The sequence below is a fragment of the Phaenicophaeus curvirostris genome, chromosome Z (assembly GCF_032191515.1).
Source record: "Phaenicophaeus curvirostris isolate KB17595 chromosome Z, BPBGC_Pcur_1.0, whole genome shotgun sequence".
In the NCBI taxonomy this organism is placed as follows: domain Eukaryota; kingdom Metazoa; phylum Chordata; class Aves; order Cuculiformes; family Cuculidae; genus Phaenicophaeus; species Phaenicophaeus curvirostris.
This window is the reverse complement of record NC_091431.1, coordinates 62,743,062-62,763,244: the sequence shown is the minus strand read 5'-3', so window position 1 is coordinate 62,763,244 and position 20,183 is coordinate 62,743,062. Positions and strand designations below refer to the sequence as shown.

Below are 20,183 nucleotides of genomic sequence, written 5' to 3'. Positions count from 1 at the left end.
AAGGCCTGGAAGAGAATCTTTGTGGTATCAAAAATCTGACAAAAATCTCTCAACTTGGCCCTCTTACAATGAGAAGGGATTACCGTGTAAACACTAAGCTTAGTATACTGTAACTAGTAATTACAAGTGCTAAGGAGGTCATCTTAGGTCTTTGATCCATTGGGATAGATAGGTTAAATGGCGTGCATATGGATTGAGTTCTTTAAATGGAAGTTTGTAAACAAGCCTGTCACTTGATGAGTAATTATCTTCTCGGAGCAAATATCTAAGCTTATGAAAAATTCCATTGTCTTAGCCAGAACTCCCCCACTCTCTTTGCTTGTGAATTTTGACAGTGTGATGTGCATCAACCCTGTGCCTGCCAGTATTAATAGATACTTCCAAGCTCATGATACCCACAACCAACTGCAAAAATCTATTTATATGCATTTACTCTCTCTTGCTAGCTTGTCCTTTCATCTATGTTCCACACTACTGGAATTGTTCAGTATCATAGTGACCGCTAGGATTTGAGAACATGTGAATAGCTTATGGTTTGTTGTATGTGTTTGTGTCAACCTGATGATAACATTTTAAAAACATCTTATTATTTCTGTACTACACTGAAGTTCTGAGGGCAAGTGATTGAAAGGTAGGAACAGGTTACCATCAGTGTCAGAGTTCTCCTATTTTTAATAGATTGCCCTTTACGGTGGTTTCCGAAATAATTTGTTTATGGAGGGAGACTTCACTGAAATCAAGTGTCCCAGGAGTAACTTCTCCCTGTCTGTAGAGGTTTATCAGGATCTCGTGAGAGGATGCCATCATTGTCTAATTAAGGGCCTGGTTTTGCACTTCACACTTTTATCTACAAAGAGAATAATGGCATTGAACAACTCAAGGCAAAACAATTTGTTTTGTGAGCTTATCTTCTGTCCTTTCTGTGTGGCTCTCAAGACATGAAATATAAGTTGTTAAAAGGCCTGGGAAACTGTCAAGCCTGTGACAGCAGTAGGTGTTATGTGAGATAGCATTAGTTTCAGAACTAGATCATATAACTTCATGGATCACATGTCCAAGGTGGATGTCAAACATGAGTTTAATGTGAAGACTTCAGGCCTACAGAATGAATTCCAGAAATGGGAGTTAAATTAAGCCCAAGCCCAGCAAACTGTGCAAAACTGGAAATCCTTGTTTTGGCCTCTGTTAGTTGTCTGGAAAATGTCCATCACAGGGAATTTGAACAAATATGAGCAAAACTTCTTGGGCTGCATTTGAGTCAGATTATTTTATGGGTTATACATTCCTTCCCACCACTTAAGGTTTTCCTGTGGAAAGCCAGTAAGTGTTTATAACCTTTCTGCTTCTCTCACACTCATTTTTGGCTTATTTTATACTTTTGTTTCTCTCCTGATAGAATAGCAAGTTGGACCTGTGTTTAAGCACTTGCTTGTTACAGGGGAAGAACTGCTTGAGGGTGTTTTTGTCTTGCTTATTTATAGAAACAGTAGTTATAGAATTGTGCATCCCCTAGTAACTTCACCAATCAGTCAACCAGGAGACATGAATACCATGAATCTATTTTCTCAACAGTTTTAAGATTTCACTTGTAATATGAGCATTACACAGGGAGGAGGATTTTTTCGCCCTACTGCATTCTTTTGTTTGGTTGTTTTTTTTCACTTTATTTTGTAAATGAATGTATAAGGGACTTGGGGTACTTCAAAATATGGCATCTGAGGGATGGGATGTCATTCAGAAGGACCTGGACAAGCTCAAAAGGTGGGCCTAGGTGGACCTCATGAGGTTCAAGAAAGCCAAGTGCAAGGTCCTGCACCTAGGTTGGGGCAATCGTCCAGTGTTGACACAGAATGGGGGATGAAGGGCTTGAGAGCTGCCCTATGGAGAAGGACTTGGGGTTACTGGTGGATGAAAATCTGGACATGAGCTGACAATGCACTCTTACAGCTCAGAAAGCGAACTGTATCCTGGGCTGCATCAAAAGAAGTGTGACTTTGCACTGGTGAGAGCCCACCTGGAGTTTTGCATCCAGCTCTGGAGCCCTCAACACAAGAGTGACATGAACCTGTTGGAGCAGGTCTAGGGGAGGGCCACAAAAGTGTTCAGAGTGATGGAACACCTCTCCTGTGAAGAAAGGCTGAGAGAACTGGTGATGTCCAGCCTAGAGAAAAGCAGGCTCCAAGGAGAACTACGATCTCCAGGGAGACCTTTTTAAGTACTTAAAGGAGACTTTATAAGAAGGATGAGGACAGACTTTTTAACAGGTCCTATAGCAACAGGGCAAGGGGTAATGTTTTTAAACTGAAAGAGGGTAGATTCTGGCTAGGTATGATGAAGAAATTTTTTACAGTGAGGGTGTTGAAACACTGGAACAGATTGCCCAGAGAAGTGGTAGGTGCCCCATCACTGGTAACACTGAAGACCAGGTTGAGTGAGGCATCGGGCAACCCAGTCTAGTGGAAGAAGTCCGTGCCCTTGGCATGGGGTTTCAAACTGGATGATGTTTAAGGTCCCTCCTAACTCAAACCATTCTATGAGTCCATATTAATAACAGGCCTTAGTAATGGCTTCTGACCATGCTAAATGCATGAGCAATCCTACTGTACTTATTTATGTATCATTGTATCATACATGCAAGATGGGCCATTTTATTCCATTTAAGATGTGATACTTAGACGCACAACCAGTTGTATTATTGAAATTCTCTCAGCAGATATGCAGTAGGCATGCGGTCTGAAATATGGAATCTTTTCTATCTATGGACTCTTATTTCCTGACTCCTAGAGAAAATAATTGTAGAGCATCATCTGAATATCCTAAATTATCATCTTTGTACTGTGTTAGTGTGAGTTAGAGATATATTAACTGTCTGCTGTGACCAAATTGGAGATGCATGGTTCTAGTAATCTGAGCAAAAAAGCAGGGTTATAATGTACATGGTTAATAGTGACCTAATTTGAATTGTATAATCCAAATGTAAATTTTGCATTGTAAACAGATTATGAATTCTCTGATAATTCAAGTAATCTTTGTATAATATGGATTATAATCATCAGTTCTTTGTGGAGAAGATGAAGAAGACTATTGAATAATTTAAGGATAGGTCTCATGGGATGTATCTAATATTCTACATTTTCCAGCAGTTATGGAGTAAGAAAAATGTACAGGGTTTTAACTTAATGTCAGTAAAAGTCTGTGAACTGAGACATTTTAGTGAGGTAGAATGTTCGTAAGTTTTTGCCTTCTTTCTCCATGCTCACAGCAAAAAATTTATGTACTGTTTAGGCAAAGTTTATGGTAAATGAAAGTAACGGTTCTGTGTAGTTTTATACCTTAGATATCTTGAAGAATGGCTATATTAAGTGTTAGATTTGACATGTGGACATCATTCCACTAGGAAATGTGTTGGGATCTTTACTCTGTTCCTGTATAGTTCACAGCTGAGCAATAGTGAAAAATAGTTGTTTAACTGCTGTGTAGAAATCAATGATTCTCTGTTTAGTTGCCTGTCCTGTTACCTTTAGTTGTAATTATTTGGAATGTTCAGACTACATTATGTGTATAGAAGTCACTATTTTTGATCTGGTAAGTTGAGGGATCACAATATTTTTGTGTACTGTAGTGAGACATACCATATAAATGCATAGAAGATAAACATGGTTTGTGGTTCTTGGGCACAACTTTTAGAAATGATGGGTTTTATGACTGAAAATAAAACCAAGGTATTCACACTGGCTGTGATTTCTTTAACCGAGTGCTTAGTTGCCCTGAACAGTTTTAAAATTATTTGCAGTGTCATTGAGTATTACAACAGTCTTAACAATAACAGATACCTCATCTGACCATAATCACAGAATTATAGAATCATTCAGATTTGAATAGAACTTTAAGATTATCAAGTCCAATGTACTACCTTCTTCTGACAAAAGCTTTAGTTAAAGGAATATACTGGAGTGAAGTATGGGGAAGGGTGTGTTTCTTCCAAGCATAAACCTCGTCACAACATAAAAGTATCTTTTACTCTTTCCAGATGCATAGTTAAAGTCACTTAGCAATTTATTCTCAGGTCACATTACGTAAAATTGTGCTGCTATAAGACAGCTAAAATGTTAATGTTTTGAAGGCAATTTATGGGTGGCATGGGAGAATTAGTAATCGAAACAGTAATAGAATTGGAACCAGCTGTGGGGGCTAGATAGGAAATTGTCCTTCCTTCCTGCAGTAACTTAGACATGCTGTAATTTTTAACCCACACCCCCTACCTTCACCCTGTGGTTGTAGATCATCTTTGCATGTCTAGCTGATGACTCCTCCCCCAGTTTTAATTCGTTATCCTAATCGATTAGTAAGTTTTTAGACAATTGGAATATTGGTCACTGAGTGGGGTGGTTTGCATAAATTTGTGTCTCTCAAATCCTGGAGTAAACATTTGAGTGAACACCTTTTTTGCAGTCATAATAGGATAACTGTTGAAAAGTGCAGTCTGTGGACAGCTCTCTCTCTAGAGGTATGACTGTTTAGTTTTGCTGACTGTAGTGTGTTTGCTAAGAATAACAGGATCCCTGAGGAATTTGAAGAACTTTACCAACATTGCTGAATAAAATCTTGTAGCAGATTCCTTATGATGGGTATTATTTATTCACATTTTTCAGATGAGGATATCTGACTGCAGAAATGAAATAAACTGCACAAAGTCAAAGGTTGAGGATTGGTCTACAGCAGTGGTGTATTGTTCTAATTTTGGTCATCTATAATCTTAGAGAGATGGCTCATTAATGAAGTTGCTATAATACTGGTGTAGAGGATCTTATTCATATCACCTTGATGCTTATGGAATTTCTATGCTAACATGATCACTGGAAGTCTTAAAGTGAATATCAGACTTTTTTTTTTTTAGTTTAACAAGAGGAAAAGTTTATTTTCTTTCAATTGTAGTAATCTCTATGTCTATTTTAGACAGCAGTACCAAAGTTTGGATTTTACTGGTTGTGTTGGCTCTGTAAGTTTTGAAGAGTCCCAGATTTGAATTTAGAGTATAGTGCTGCTGATGGGCTTAATTCCACTACTTACAGAACTTGCAAAAGAAACAGTAATACTTACTCTTCTGCGTATGTTATGTGCTTCAGTTATTTAATGTGCTTCAATTGAGCAGTTCTGTTTTAAGACAGAAGTTAGATCTGGATAACAGCAAAGCTATTTTAATGCCTGAAAAACATCTAAAAGTGTTGTAATTATTAAAGGCAGCATACTGTTTCTGGAATTCTTAGTGTAGCCTTGGTTTGTCTTGGTAGGTCAAGTGAAACAGCTTTGTGCATTTTTTTCCGTAAGGTTTGCTAAAAGGTGATAATGATAAAGTGTCTGTGTAATTCAGATAAAGGATGTTTTAGAGGAAGTTTTAAGGTGAATAATAAAGTGAACTTGCTAACAGGCTGAAAAATGTTACGTGTTAATGAAAGTTAGGTTCAGTCAGGTCCTGCATCCTGTGTTGTGCTCTTGAATTCTTTCACATGTGTCTTTTAGGGCATGTTCCCTTGAGCAGAAATCACATATAGACCCTGCATGGTACAGAAATTCAAGCTGTATGTGAAATGTGAGGCCTTTTTGCATATGAACTAAACATTTGGCACTTAAACTCCAAAGATTTGGAAATTCATGATTATTTGTCCTTTCTGTTTTCAGAATTAAGCTATTCTTTGTTTACTGGCCAGGCGGAGCAGAAGTTCCAGAGCAAAGATGCTAGTTGTGTATTTGTTTTGTTTCTCCTCATTTTTGGCTGTTCTGTGGTTGTGTGTGCTGTTTTACTTTTTTGAAGTAAATAATAGTATTTCTTTATATCAGAACAAAATACCCTTTTTGGCTCTAAAGTACAATCTTAATAAAGGGTGTATATGACTGAAAAAGCTATTGATTTTTTTTTTTCTTCGTAACATAGAAGGTAGTAGTAATTTTGCATATCTTATTGCTGTAACATGAGTAATTTTTGGTGATATGTGGCAGTTGTGTGTTCTGTTGTAGCAAGTATGAGGTATCTGTTTTTATAGGCATTTGAAATTGAGATGATAAAGGTGAAATAGGTACGTTGTTATGTGAGCAGCATGTAACATATCTGAAATATCATCAGAACACTCAGCTTAAGTAAATCAGTCTCACCGAAACTGCCAGGGAAACTTGAAAGCAATTTTAGATTTAAATCAGTTTTATCAATGATTACAACTTACTTTAGAAAAGGCTCGAGAATTTCTCTGATATACATTGTGAGAACAATTTTGAGGTCATAAATATTAATACAGAGTATGACTTCGTTAATCAAAGGCTTGTTATAAATTTAGAAATTATCTGAATGAGATTATAGAATCTAGATGAAAAATAGTAACCTTCTGAAATCTATCTAAAACTATCTCCCAGGAGACAGATCAGGCAGACTTTTTGCTGTACTCTGGAAGTATTTATATCTAAAAAGATATTTGCAAACCATGGTGAGACTCTTAATTGCAATAGCTTTTCTAAATTCTTAAGCCATTGGAGTCTTTTCAGAAGGGGAAATACCAGTAAGTGCCATGAAAGCAAAGAGGAGATTTACTTCATGTTACCTGTTGTGTCTGGGAACAGTCTCCAAATTAATGCTTGACCCATCATATAATAAAATATGTTGCATCTGACCTACAATAACATTACAAATTTATTATTCTGAGTCAGTCATGCGTTGGAATGAAGATTTAATCTAAGGTCTTTTCCCTTGCTGGTTATACCTGACAAAACACTCTTGTTCAGATCATAAGGAAAAATTTCATGAGGTTGTGAATTAGGTGATGTTGAGAGAAGCTAGCAACAGTACTATTTCCATATTGAATAAATAAATTTACTTCCTGTAGGCATTCAGAAGGAAGTTCATCTGCTTAAGCACCTCCTTAATTCTTGAACGTACCCTAGAGTATTGCATTTTAGCTGGCTAAAAACCGAATAACCTCTCCTTAGTCTTTCTATACATAAAATTCAGGACCTAAGTTCTCTGCTGTTTTGAGTGTTGGCTGAATTAGAGGATAATTGAGTGAGATAGCATTTTGTACAGGCCTTACAATATTTCTGTTAATTTTGAAGGTTTTCTGCATTTCTTATGGAGTTATGAGTTATCTACATTTTTCCATGAGTAACAGATATTGTGGGTGTTTCATGGCAATACCAGCAAAGATGATTCATACCAGTATTTGCACGTATCCTCCTGTTTTCTGTAATATTTGTCTTTATCTCTTTCAGGGCAGAATTTTAGTTCCTACACACTCACAAGCCCCAGTTAATCCAACCTAGTCAAGGCATCTATGTTAGGAAGTTAGTTGACTCGTCTTCTCTGCATAGTTTATGAAGAGGAGAAGTCTCCGGATGATTCAGTTTTTGGATGCACAGATTCTTCTTCTGGAGCTGTCTGTCTCTTTCTGAAGGCTTTATAGGAAGTCTGAAATATGTTTTCCATGTTTAGGTGCATCACATTCAGAAACTCAGATTGTATGAATCTGGGCCAAACCAAGTTTAATTACATGCAAGTCTGCATTAGAATACATCTGTCAACTCTTAACACCTAAAAGAGAGGAAATTAAAAGTTGTTGAAATGCCCTTTCAAATCTGAATGCTTCCTTCTGCATGCAAGTTTGTGGATAGAGCACTCCTATAAACTCAAATGTTTCTGTTTTTCTGTTGCTGTGAAACAGCATCTTGCTCATCTCTCACACTGTGGTTTTTCATACTCTGTCTTTCTCTTGAACGTACTCTTATGCAACTTGGTGTATGTCCTAGGCATTTATTTTCAATTTAAGTTATGGAGGAAAATAATGAAAAATCGTGACTCGGCAAGCCTGCCCGTTGTGAAATACTCCCCTCCCGCTTCCACCAGGTATTCCTGTTGTCTATTAGGAATGCAGTAATTTCACCTGTCTTCTAGCGAGGTGGCAGTTTACTTCTGTGTCAGACCACCTCTGTTAAATTTGTTCTGTGAAACCTTCAGAATGTAGCTGTTACCTCCTTCTCTTCACTCCAGTCCTTGAACAGATAGCATGTATGGAGTGTAGCAAACCAAAGACCCAAGAGAACAGTGTATGTGTTTACATTTCCAGCAGAAAGAGTTTTTTAGTATAGTACTTAAGGCATTGAAAGTAAATAGTAGCCAAGCTTACTTTAACCTCTTTTTCTGCTCAAGACAGGTTGAATGCTCACCTTTAGTTTAATGACTTGTAGGTTTGCATATTTTTTCTCTGTGCTATACTGTAACTCTGCTCCCAGAAATGAAAAGTCTCTTCAAGTCTCCAGTAGGTCAGTGTTTTGGGGAGCTTTAAGAACACAGATACTATCCAGAAAAGGAAAGTTGTATTTTCTTCCAGGGCAACATCCGATCTTGAAATCCTCAAGAAAGGCACTATCCTCTACATTGGAATCTAAGGACAACTGCAAACAGAAATAAAAAAAAAAAAATCTATTTCCTCTGCTAAATCATAGTCTTGCGTGTGCCCAAAGAAGTTTCCATTTTAAGGGCCTGGTGTGTGAAAGATTACCTGTAACCTGCAAGGCTCTTTCACTCTGGATTATTTCTGTTTAGTGAAGTACAGACCTCTGCCAACAAAGCAGCTGAGGTGCTTTTGGGCATAAATGCATCATTCTGCCTTTCTCTGATTTGGCTATGAAAAAGTTAGTTTCATAGGAGTATTTTTAGTGGGGTTGGGGCTGGATTCTGGTATATGAATTTATTTTTCACCAAGTGCGGCTCTCAGATACTATGAGATCAGCAGAATATGTGATTATGGAATGAACATTTTCTTTTTCCTAGTCTTTGTTTTTCTTCATTTAAGCCTGTGAACGTAACAGTAATTTTAAAATAACATTTGGATGGTCAATCCGTTAGAAAGGCTAACAGATGGTAAATGTTGAGATATTTGATTGTATATTGCTCTGTCTGATATGGCTTATTGGATTTTTTTATTACTTCTTTAGGACCTAACTTTCTTCCCAAGCCAAATCTTTAGCTTGTCATGAAGATACCAACCCATTCTTGCCCCACCTCCTATGTCCTTCTGCTTTCTACAGAGTCTCAATAATTGCCTGTATTTACAGTCCTGAGGATACTGAAGAGTATCTTGTAGGATGTAGAAATCTAGTTTTTAACTAGTTTTTCCTTTTTTTGTCTGGTCTCTCACTTGCCTAGCTTGACCGGCATCGTTGCTTTATTTGATTTTTTTTTGGCTTTGTCTTTGATTTTTCTCAAGGATCTTGGAGACTATGACCTACTTTCAGCCCGTGTTTTTTTTTAGTGGCATGTTTTCTGAGTATTGCTTGAGGATGAGGAAGCTCCCAAAAGGAAGAAAACGAATTCTGTAGTATTTAGGGACAGTGGCGCAGTGAACAGAAGAGTGTTGTCAGACATGGGAGCTTAAGAGTAAGCTAGAGCTGGAACTCCCTGAAAAAATGTAGTTGCAAACTGCAGATATGATACCTGACTTGCAGTGTCCCTTTGCAGAAATTACTTAAAAGGTAAGATTTTTTATTTTTGAGAAAAACTATTAACTCCTAGAATATACTATTTGACAGATTTAGTATATATTAATTCGTATGTAAGGCAAGGAATTGAGAATTTTTGTAAAAATATAGAATAGTTTTGGTATTAACAAATCTTTTTCTTTATTTCTGCTGAAAGAGAAAGGTAAATTTAACATTTTCCCTTTTCCTGATATGGCTTAAAAATAAAAGGAAAAAAAAAGGCCAAGAAAAAGACAAATTTTCCAGAACAATATTGTGAAAATGTTAAAATAAATTTGTGTGAACTGAAATTTGAGCAACAACTGGAAAACAAAGTGCAGGACCACTTTGGGCAAACTTTACCTTTTGTTTTGTCAGACTTAGAGTAATATTCCAGTACACATGGGATCCTGATGTTCACATTAGTGTGAATTGTATTAACTGTATGTTTCTTAGAGAGCGTGAAAAAAGGATTTTATGGCATGCCTTTTTCTTTGTAATGGAATAACTGGAGAAGTGGTAGTTGCATCTGAGTTTTGTGTAAACACATAGGCTTTTGTTGCAGCATGTTAGAGATATTTATGTCATACTCAATCATTTAGGAAGTTCATAGTTACTAAAATAGAATAAGCCACCTTGTTTTTTTGTAAATGTTTGGCTGATTTGAAGATCTTGTGCCAAGATATGTCACTGGACGTTGTTATCTTAATTTTTGTTTTGGATAGTCTAAACAGTTACTTTAACTGTCAGGCATCTCTTGGACCTTGCAGAGTGTAGCACCGCTAGCACTTGCCAAACGTCTGACTTTCAGGCTCAGGCTGTTTGATTTATCAGGTGGTGGAATGCATTCCTGTCTATTGTTCTTCCTTAAAGATAAGTAGCCAGAACAGTGTTCAGCATGAGCGCACTGTAAAGCAAATATGTTTTTATGTGACTGGTTCACTTATTAAAAGAGGGATTTGATCGTTGTCACCTGGAAGAGCTAGCAATTACAATTAGTTTGTTCTAGTACATTGCGTTTGCTAATATTATTTTTTGTTTGTTTCATTTATCGAAAGATGTTTTAAAGTAGTTAAGATACTCTCTCAAAATTAAATTCAGTGCTGACGCACTGAAGACATACAATGCTGACCTTTGTGGTAACGTATAGAAAATAAGTAATCTTGTAGTATTCCAATAATTGGATTGGAATACAAAGTAAACAGCCTTGAGATGATTAAGATGAGAATGAACAAAATGCTGTTATGCCTTCCAGCAACACGTGGTTTCTGTGAAAGCCTTTCATTCACAGTAGTGCATTTTTTGTTGTGGATGATGGCAGTATGAATCTTGGAAGCTGTTTGTCTCCTTTCTACACTTTGTTTTTTATGGATTGTGCTTGGTATCAAATACAGGCTGTGGCTGTTGAGTAGTTTTTTGCACCCCAAGAACAGAAAATACAAATGTATAGTGCAGGAAATAATGAGACATGAAGATTTAATGAGTGTTATCATTGTACCTTTTTCCAGGTGCTTTATAGTGCCAGTTGAAGAATAAACTCATTTTCATGATCACAACTTCATTTGGAAATTTTGAGTTAGACTTGCTTCTCAACTTGTAAACCACTGAGTCTGTAGAAGCATCTCTTAATGCGATGTGGGATGTACCTTTCACAATGTCACATGTAGCTATTTGTAAACCTTTAGTTACCTTTTAAGACTCAGCGTGGACCACAGTCCGGTAGTTTTTTGTTCTGGAACGTATATGATTTCCATGCTAATACTGGATTTCCTCTTCAAACACCTGTAACTATTGAAGATGTGCATATGCTCTGAATGAGAAAGCAGAGGGCACAAGTTTTTTTTTTCTGACTTATCTCTGTGTATGTGTGTGAGAAGAGGATGAAAGTTTTGGGAATCAGAGTTGTTAGTAGTAAGAAGTGAAGGTACAAGAAGGGTAGGTTTGGCTAAAGCAAAGATAATGAACATTTCAGTTCTGTTGCAGAAATAAAGCTGATAGAACTGCAGAATAAAGCATATAAAGGAAATCAACCTGATGCTATAGAGACTATTGGTGGAAAACTTGAAAAAAAGGGGAAGGAATTGGCAGAGATGGGTAAAGGTAGAAATAATGTATAATATGAAATGTGCTTAAGAATTATTTTCAATTCAGACTTTGGCAACAGAAAATTATAACAAAGATTTTGGGCATCAAAATGATAGATAAGTGGTACCAGACAAAAAAGCATTTTAAGAATAATGATTCAAATTACCTTTATAGAGCCTTGCAATCACTTGAGTTAATTTCTTTTTGTGTAAATTAACTACTTTCATATTTGTTACAGGTGATAGCGTACCATGTTAGACATTTTAAACTGTGATTGCCTTCAATCTCTATCTATGTTGCAATTAAATTTAATTCCTGAATTATATTGACTATGTTATGGCTGCCATTGAAGTGACAGTTGTGGAGACCACGAGAACTGGAGATAATGGGACAAGTGGAAGTGGGAAGCCAGTCTATATTCTTAATAAACTACATAGGTACCTTTTCTCCTTTAACGAATGCCTAGATTTTTAAATTAATTTCATTTGCTTCATAGAGGCGTTTTATTTGAGAAGACATTGTATAAAAATGTGGGATTGATCAAATCGCAATTCAAGATTGTTAGATATTGGTGATTGGTGGTTAAGAACCGAAGAGGATTTTAATGTTCCCTAAAGAGGAAAACCTTACCTGTTTTTTGTTCTGTATTAAGGTAGTATCATATTATTCCTCATATTTTTAGGGTTATATCCATGAAAATAAAAATCTGGAATCAATCTTTTATTTCTGGTTCCCCACTGCTTTTTCCTTCTCAGGTTGTGGCTAATGTGTTTAGAACCCTTCTTGTGTTTAATATATGTTGCAGTATTGTGGGTTTTTTTTTTTGTTATAGCACTATTTTCAGAGGTGAATTTTCTTTTTTTCCAGAACCCTGTCAAGAAAATTCCAGATTCTCATGAAATTACACTCCAGCATGGAACAAAAACAGTAAGTGGTAACACATTTTCAGCACTTCTTGTTTTTCTAGAACCGAGCCAGTTTATGAAAGAACTTAAAAAATACTTACTGTCAACTAAAGCTCAGGAAGCTAATTCTTTCTCCTAATGTGTCATTTTAGTCTAACTCTTCTTGCAATTGAATATGAGTGTTAAGACTGTCTCTTTGCTTTCTTGTAATAACCCAAATGTGTCTCCATTTAACTCAATTGCAGTCTCATATTTTTCCTTTCTTTTTTTCAAATATACTCTGCAATGGTTAGAGTTCCTCTTCTAGGCTAGACTTCCTTAATGCAGATACGGGTCTAATCTACACCTTTCTTTGACTGGTCGTGGATTTCAAAGAGAATGGTATTGTTGAAGTTTTTAAGACTTATTTATAGCTGAATACAGGTCTCTGTCATTCCTCTTGAATCTTTAAATGCCTTTTATACACTATTCTTGCTTTATTGAAACCTTGTTCTTCATATTCTTTGACTACATGTTTTCTAGGTTTCACCTCAAATATTGTTCTTTCACTTTCCTTTAAAGAACCACTGTCTGACTTGGAACCGTCATTTCTTTGTACCAATATTTTGTCTCAGGGTAATCTCATCTTCCAACACAAATTTAACTACTTTTATTTACTGATTGATTGAATATGTATTATTATAGAATGGAATTAATTTTCTGGCCATGAATAGCCCTGAATCTGTTCCCAAATCCTTTCTTCATAAATGCTGCTGCTGTTTATCCTCTTCTGTATGACTCTAGGCTTCAAAGAAAAAATACTACTAGGATTTCTTTTGTTGTTATTAAATCCTTGTAAAATCACTGCAAGCTAGTCAGTAGAATCTCCTCTCATTTCTGAGAATTTCTTTGAGGGGGGTAGAGAATGGAAATAAAAATAAAAAAATTTTGAGGAAAATGCTGTTTTGTGAGGCTTTAAACAGTATTAGGAAATGTACAATTTTTCTTTACTGGATTTTTAAGAAAACTCTTGGATTCATTTTCTGTTTGTGATCAGTATGATGATACACTTAATGTAACATTCAGCAATATTTAATAATTTGTTAAACTACTAAATATACTTAATTAACATATATATTAAATCAAGACATTAAATATCAATGAGTTTATGGTTTGAATTTTTAATAATTGCTTAACATTTAGTGGACATTTTAGAAGAATCATCTGTGGTTGTAAACTTAACAGTAAGGATCATAATTTTTTTTAGTTATTTTCTGAAGGGTATATTCATTAATCTGGCATCAAACTTTTTGGTCTTTCGTGGAGTGTGGAGAGGTGGTAAAGCTTACCTGTTTGTTTTGTCAGTGCTATATATTCAGATGTAGAGGAGGAAGGGAGAGAAGGAACAAGTACGTTATAAATGAAAGCAGAAAAATGTTCTAAGACCTGAAAAATATGCATAGTATTATAGTAAACAAAAGTAGAGTGGATTTCTCTGCACACAGTGCATGTTACTTCTTTGCATCATAATTTCTATAGGCATACGAGGGTTTGTGCATTACAAAACTAGTGCAATCCTGTTTCCCATCTTTCATGTGACAGTAATTGCTTCTGCAGTATGTTTTTTGAATAAATTACCTAACAAAATTTTTATTATGTAATTTTTTTTGATTTATTTTTCTCTATATTAAACCAGTAAATCTTTTGATAGTTTCTTAAAATATAAGCTCATGTTATTCCTAACTAAAAGGCTTTATAAAGTGGAAGTTACACATTTGGAAGATTTCTAAGGTATTTTAACAGCATAAGAATGCAGCTGTCATCAACTAGAGCAGAGTTGAATTATAATGTGGGTATATATAGTACAGTTGGACTAGACTGGATACAGTGAATGAAACATATCGGAATAAAAAAAGCTCTTCTGTAGGACTGTCTTTTTGTTTTATTTGTTTAGTTTAATGAAACTACTTACCCATGTCATTACACACATAAGTATGGGAGCAACTTCATATGTTGATGTCAGAGTTTCATCCCGACATTTTAAAATACAGTCTTCTCATTATGTTCATACGGTGTACTGTATTTCAGCTAAACTTATGTATCCCATCTGTACCTCTTCAATCTAATGAACGTGGGTTTGATGATGACTCTATTCCTGTGCAGCTGAAAATTCTCAGAAAAGATTTCCCAAGCTGGATAAAACTTAATTAATTTCCCAGTTGCCTTACTTGTATAGTGTAATAGGAGTTACTGTTCTCATTGAAACTTCAGGGAGATATATATATATATATATATTTTTTTTTTTTCCTCCTAACACTTTTAATACATAGGTGGGTATGAGGAAGAATGTGTCATCAGAGGTATTCTGAACAGAGTGCTTTCTGGTGTGTCATGTCACAGCTGCTCCTTCCTAAAGTAGTTATTGTAGACTAGAACACTTGAGTCTGTTAATTGAATACATGATTAACCTGAAGATGCCTAGTTTTCCTGCATGTTAGAAGTCATGAATGGAATTAATGGGGTTCAAAATTTGCATTTAAATGATAAAAGGGACATTTTCTTTGGAAACAAGTAAAGAGGTTGCATCCATTTCATTTGAAAATTAAATATGTCACAGTGACATAACTAAGTGGAGTTTAATTTGTTCTCGTGGATAGCATAAAGCAGTACATTTAAACATTTGATCCAAAGAGGTTAAAAGAAAAATGTTGAATCTTAGTAACTGTGACTTAGATTTATTGGGGCACTTAGGAGTACCTAAGTGAATGTTTTCTACATGAAACCCAAAAAAGGAAACTCCTGAGCCCATACTGTTTCATTCAGTGGAAATTACTTTTAGCAAAGCAACTTGTCCATCTTAAAGGACAAATTCCATTCATAACTAGTGTTTTTATTAAAACATATTTTCTGTAGGTTAGTTTGCAGCTGGGCATGGAAAAAGAAATTATCACATGCTAAATTCCTTTTTTTAAGCAGTGTTTTGTGTGGGAATCATTCAACGGTTTACATAAATTTAAAAAGTCTCAATAACACAGTGTATACACTAAAGCTTTTAGAAAAAGTGCAGTAGCAGACTGATAGATATTTGAGACAAGCTTTTCTTGGTGGTACTTCTATGTGTCTGCATTAAATCATATTGACTCTACTCTCCCTGTATGCATGTAAAGAAGAGATAAACAGATGAGCATCCTTACATGCAAATTATTGTAATTTTTATACAGCAATATCTAGAATTTTTAGTACAGGTTTAGACACCTGACAGTAATTGACAGTTTTGGTTTTTTTTTCCCCAAATAAGTTCAGCATTGCTAACCTATAGCCATGACAGTATTCTCAAGTGTTGCCTTTAACTCAGAAATTTAGGCTTTTCCTTCTTTTATTGTATATACAGTCTTTTTGTTTATTTGGGTTTTTCCCACACAATTTTCTGTATGTCTGAATGTTCTTAGCGAGGTATAATATTATTTTGTTTCTTCAGAATTTTATGTCTCATGTTTCCAAATCCCTTTCCAACATTTCCTAGAACCGTTTTTAACAAAATTATTGTTATTATCCATTTGTTTTCTTGTGTTGAAGTCTGTCTTCCTCGTTGTGAGACAGTTTCTAACTCTGATGATTATCCTATTTTATGTGTGTAGGATGATTCAGGTTTTTGTCCAGTGGTTAAAATTCATCCTCTGGTCAGTGTCTAGGTATTACCCATGGTCTGCCTAACTTGAAATGGCTAGTAGAAGTTGAACCGTATTCTGGGAGTCAGAACATAAGAATGAATTCCATGTGAATTTTATCTTCTCATACAAAAGCTGTCAGTCATTTTAACATCTTATGTTGGCTGTAATTTCCTGTAATTCTAAAAATACTCCTGTTTCACAGTTTTTGATACCAGTTTTCAACAACAGCTCATGTAAATGATTTAATTTTGGAGAATGAATCTCTTGACTTACAAATTAATTTAGCATGCTGTCTAGCTAATCTTGTATTAATGTTCAAAGTCATGGTACTAGATAATATTTTCACAAATGAGAAGAAATAAATTTTAAGGTAAATGAAAGGATGTTTAATCAATGATATGCTTTCTGTTACTCTCACTTTTCCATCTGGTGAACACAACTATAATAAGGCTCTTCAAATAGAGAATTAAAATAGAATTTTCATTAAAAATGCCTTTTTAATCAGCCTTTGATTTGAGGATAACAAGTGAGTGTAATGAGCATTAAGCATTCCTTCCTCTGAGTAGCTCTAAGCAGTTAGTTTTGTATAAATGACAATTGGTAAGTTTTTTGAGCTTTTTTTAAATTACAATAGTATCTTGTTACATTCTGGTGGTGTTGTTTGTAGGTTTTTTTTTCCTTTCATATTTTTAAAAAACAAGTTTATACCCTTTTTTCTTTATTTTTTTTTTTTCAGAAGGGAAAATTTAACCAAATGCTGTATATGTGCACATGAACTGTCTTGAATAAACTAGCACAAAATCTTAAACTAGTGGATGTTAGTGCCATTTAAGTACCTTGCTAGAAATATTTTTGTACTTCTGAGGAAATGCAGGAGTACAGTTTTCTTCATAGAAATGAAACATAGGTTCTGAAATGAGATGATTAGAAAGCAAACAATGTAATAACTTTTCTCAGATGTGTTCAGTAGTTTCTTCAGATCATGTAATTTCCATTTCTATTCCCCCCACTCGTTCCAAGCTGATGGATTTTAGGAGGCAGCTAGTGTACAGAATTTCTTTTTTTTTCACTTTAACAGTATTTGATATTTTGGTGACACCTGGAGAACTGAAGAAGGAAAAATTAAGGCTTGAATGGTCTGAACTTTTTTAAACATTTTTTTTCTCTATAGGTTTCTGCTTTGGGGCTGGATCCTTCAGGTGCCCGTTTGATAACTGGTGGATATGACTATGATGTTAAATTTTGGGACTTTGCTGGAATGGATGCCTCTCTCCAAGCTTTTCGGTCGCTCCAACCTTGTGAATGGTAGGTGCAAAGACTCTTCTTCACCTAAGACTGTGACTATATTAAGCACCTAATAGAATACACAAAGGCCTTATAAAATAGCTTGTTTGAAAGGCTTTTGTATTCCATTGTACTTTTTGTGATAAATGGAATATGAATCGAAGGACTTGTTTGCTTATGTCTTTTCATCATTTTTCCAATGACTTACGTATTTTCCTGTTTTAGAAAGCTACAGGTGAATTTGTAGATGAGATTGTTAATAGCATATGAGCAAAAAGATTAGGAACCTCTCAGACAGAAAGGTTGACATTAATAGTTGTGATCCAAATGAGAATACACTTTCCATATGTAGTCTGCTCATATAAAATGAATGAAGAAGAAGTTAAAACAGTTGACTGCTTTGTGGAGAGCATCTTTAGTTGCTGCCTGTAATTCTAAGTGGGGAAGTATCTAATATTTATTAAATCTTCTATTTCTGGAAGCACTGGTCCTTTTCATTGCACTGATAATTGGATAACTTCCTAGAGTGCATTAAAGAAAATATAAGTTTTTTTTAGAGAAAAAAAGCTATATCTTTATTTATATTTATCTATATATTTTTGTTATATGTATATTGAAAAAAAAATACAGGAATCTCTTTTTTTTAGAGACTGATTTCCACACTATCCATGCTGTTCACTGGTAATTCAGCAAGCAAATGCTCCAAGGTCATTTACTTATACCAGAGAACTAGAATATGGAACTCCTTCAAAAGGAGTTAATGCCTCATGAACAGCAAACTTTGTTAAACACCTTCATAAATTAATAACTCAGTTGTTCTAGTGAGGTGCTTTCTGATGTCTAGCTAATGTGATGTAGTTCTTAAGATACTTTGATATGCTGAAGAAAGGGATTGAAATGTATTCTGCATGGTAAGAAGTCCTTAGAATATCTGGTTTTAATCATTGTCTAAAAAGCTACAACTGCATTTTAGTCACTTTGGGAGGTTAGAATGTCTATGGCTAATTGTAGAGGTGCCATGAATATAGAGAATGAAAGAAAAGAAAAAGTTGAGGCTATTAGCCTCAAGGGGAGCAAAATATAAAGGGATTCTACTGGTGTACTAATGTGCAGAAAGAAACTAAAAAGTGTGCTTTTATTTGTTATGCAATTCTAATCTCTTTGATAGACTTACCTTATTATAACAAACCAATGAATGGCACATTTACTTTGAAAACATAACTCAGTAAAGATGCTGCTTCAAAATAAATAAAATCTGCCAAACATGAAGTCACATTCTGGCTTGAGTTTCATTTACATGATTAGCTAGCAGGATGCAAGTGGTATTGTCTTCTCTTTTGTCATAACTGAGCAGTAAGATGCCACAAGAGATTATTTTAACTGAAGCATTTCCAAATTGAGCAGAAGAGTGCATTCAGATTCCCTGGTGATGATAGTCTAAGACACAAACATGGTATAAACCCCACAAGCACAGTGTGCGTTAATGTCGTATCTCAAGGAAAACAGGTTGCAGGTACATTTGTAACCTCCTTTTGGCAGAAACTAATGATAAAATATGAGCTTGAAGTAGTTATCCCTGACACTGTTCATTTAGTGTTATAAGTATCTCATTTTTATATGAATGTTCCTGGTGAAATGTACATTCTTGTTGTTTAAATATGCTGAAGTATTAAAGAAAGACATAAAAATATGAATATAAAATACTTATGTACAAATTTTGGGTTTTCTAAAGTATATTGTTTAAATACCCCTTCTGTATCTTTTTGTAAATATAGAACTGGAACTACAGCTCTGCCTAGTAAAAAGATCAGAACTCAAGTTCTTTCATATTAACACTGAGGCATGCTGGTGACCATTATGTGGAATATTGTATGATGTATGCCCAAGTGTATGTATTTGCGTATTAATTTTTTTTCTCTATGAAATTTATTGCAAGAGTTATTAGCATTCACAGACCTTAATTTCAAAGAATTTTGAGGAGTTCTGTTATGGAATCTTTAAATATTAGCAGAAATCCCATTGTGGAGCCATAAATTCAATATCATTTTAAGAATATAAAAGCCTGAGAACAATTCTGTATTATCCAAACTCCATTTTGTAGTATAATGTCATGTTACTCTGTTAATTTCTCCTTGGATTTGTGATGTAAGTATAAAAATAAAGAGTACCTTCAAACCACAGCTTGATGTTAAAGGTGAAGGCGGAGGCAAGGCACAGCTGTGTTGTGTGTAGAAATTATTTGAGTGTCACAATTCTACCCATCTATGCAGCTCTGTTTTGCAGGTCCTGGCAGAAAGTACTACACACTTTAGTAGCATTAAATCGAGGTATTTTGGTTTAAAGTCCCTGGAGGTGTTTAAGGCACGGGTGGATGAGGTGCTGAGGGGCCTGATTTAGTGTTTGATAGGAATGGTTGGACTCAATGATCCGGTGGGTCTTTTCCAACCTGATGATTCTATGATATTATCCCCCTGCTCTTCTAGTCCAGTTTAAAGTGCTGTTCAAGGACTCCTGCAAGCTCCTGAGCAAAGACCCTCTTTTAAGAAAGGTGAATCCCATGAGACACTGGCAAGACTGGGGCTGTGTAGGCCATCCCATTATCAAAGAAGCCAAAACTGTGATGTTGACACTAGCCACAGAGCCACATGCTTAACAGACTGGGTGTGTCTTTCTCTGCCAGTGTTGCTGCCCACAACTGGAAGGAGAGAAGAGAAAACCTGTTTCTCTTGTAACTTTCTTTGGCTTAATAGGCTTTCTTTCT

The 20,183-nt window shown here is 35.3% G+C and overlaps 1 protein-coding gene across 1 annotated transcript in view; it reads left to right on the top strand.

Moving 5' to 3' along the window:
* WDR70 (WD repeat domain 70) overlaps positions 1 to 20,183 on the top strand; it is a 146,930-nt gene that overhangs the window by 27,818 nt on the left and 98,929 nt on the right. The window contains exons 6-7 of the mRNA XM_069880104.1: positions 12,451 to 12,510; positions 17,310 to 17,443. Coding sequence (XP_069736205.1) covers positions 12,451 to 12,510; positions 17,310 to 17,443 — 194 coding nt within the window. The remainder of the gene's footprint in view (positions 1 to 12,450; positions 12,511 to 17,309; positions 17,444 to 20,183) is intronic.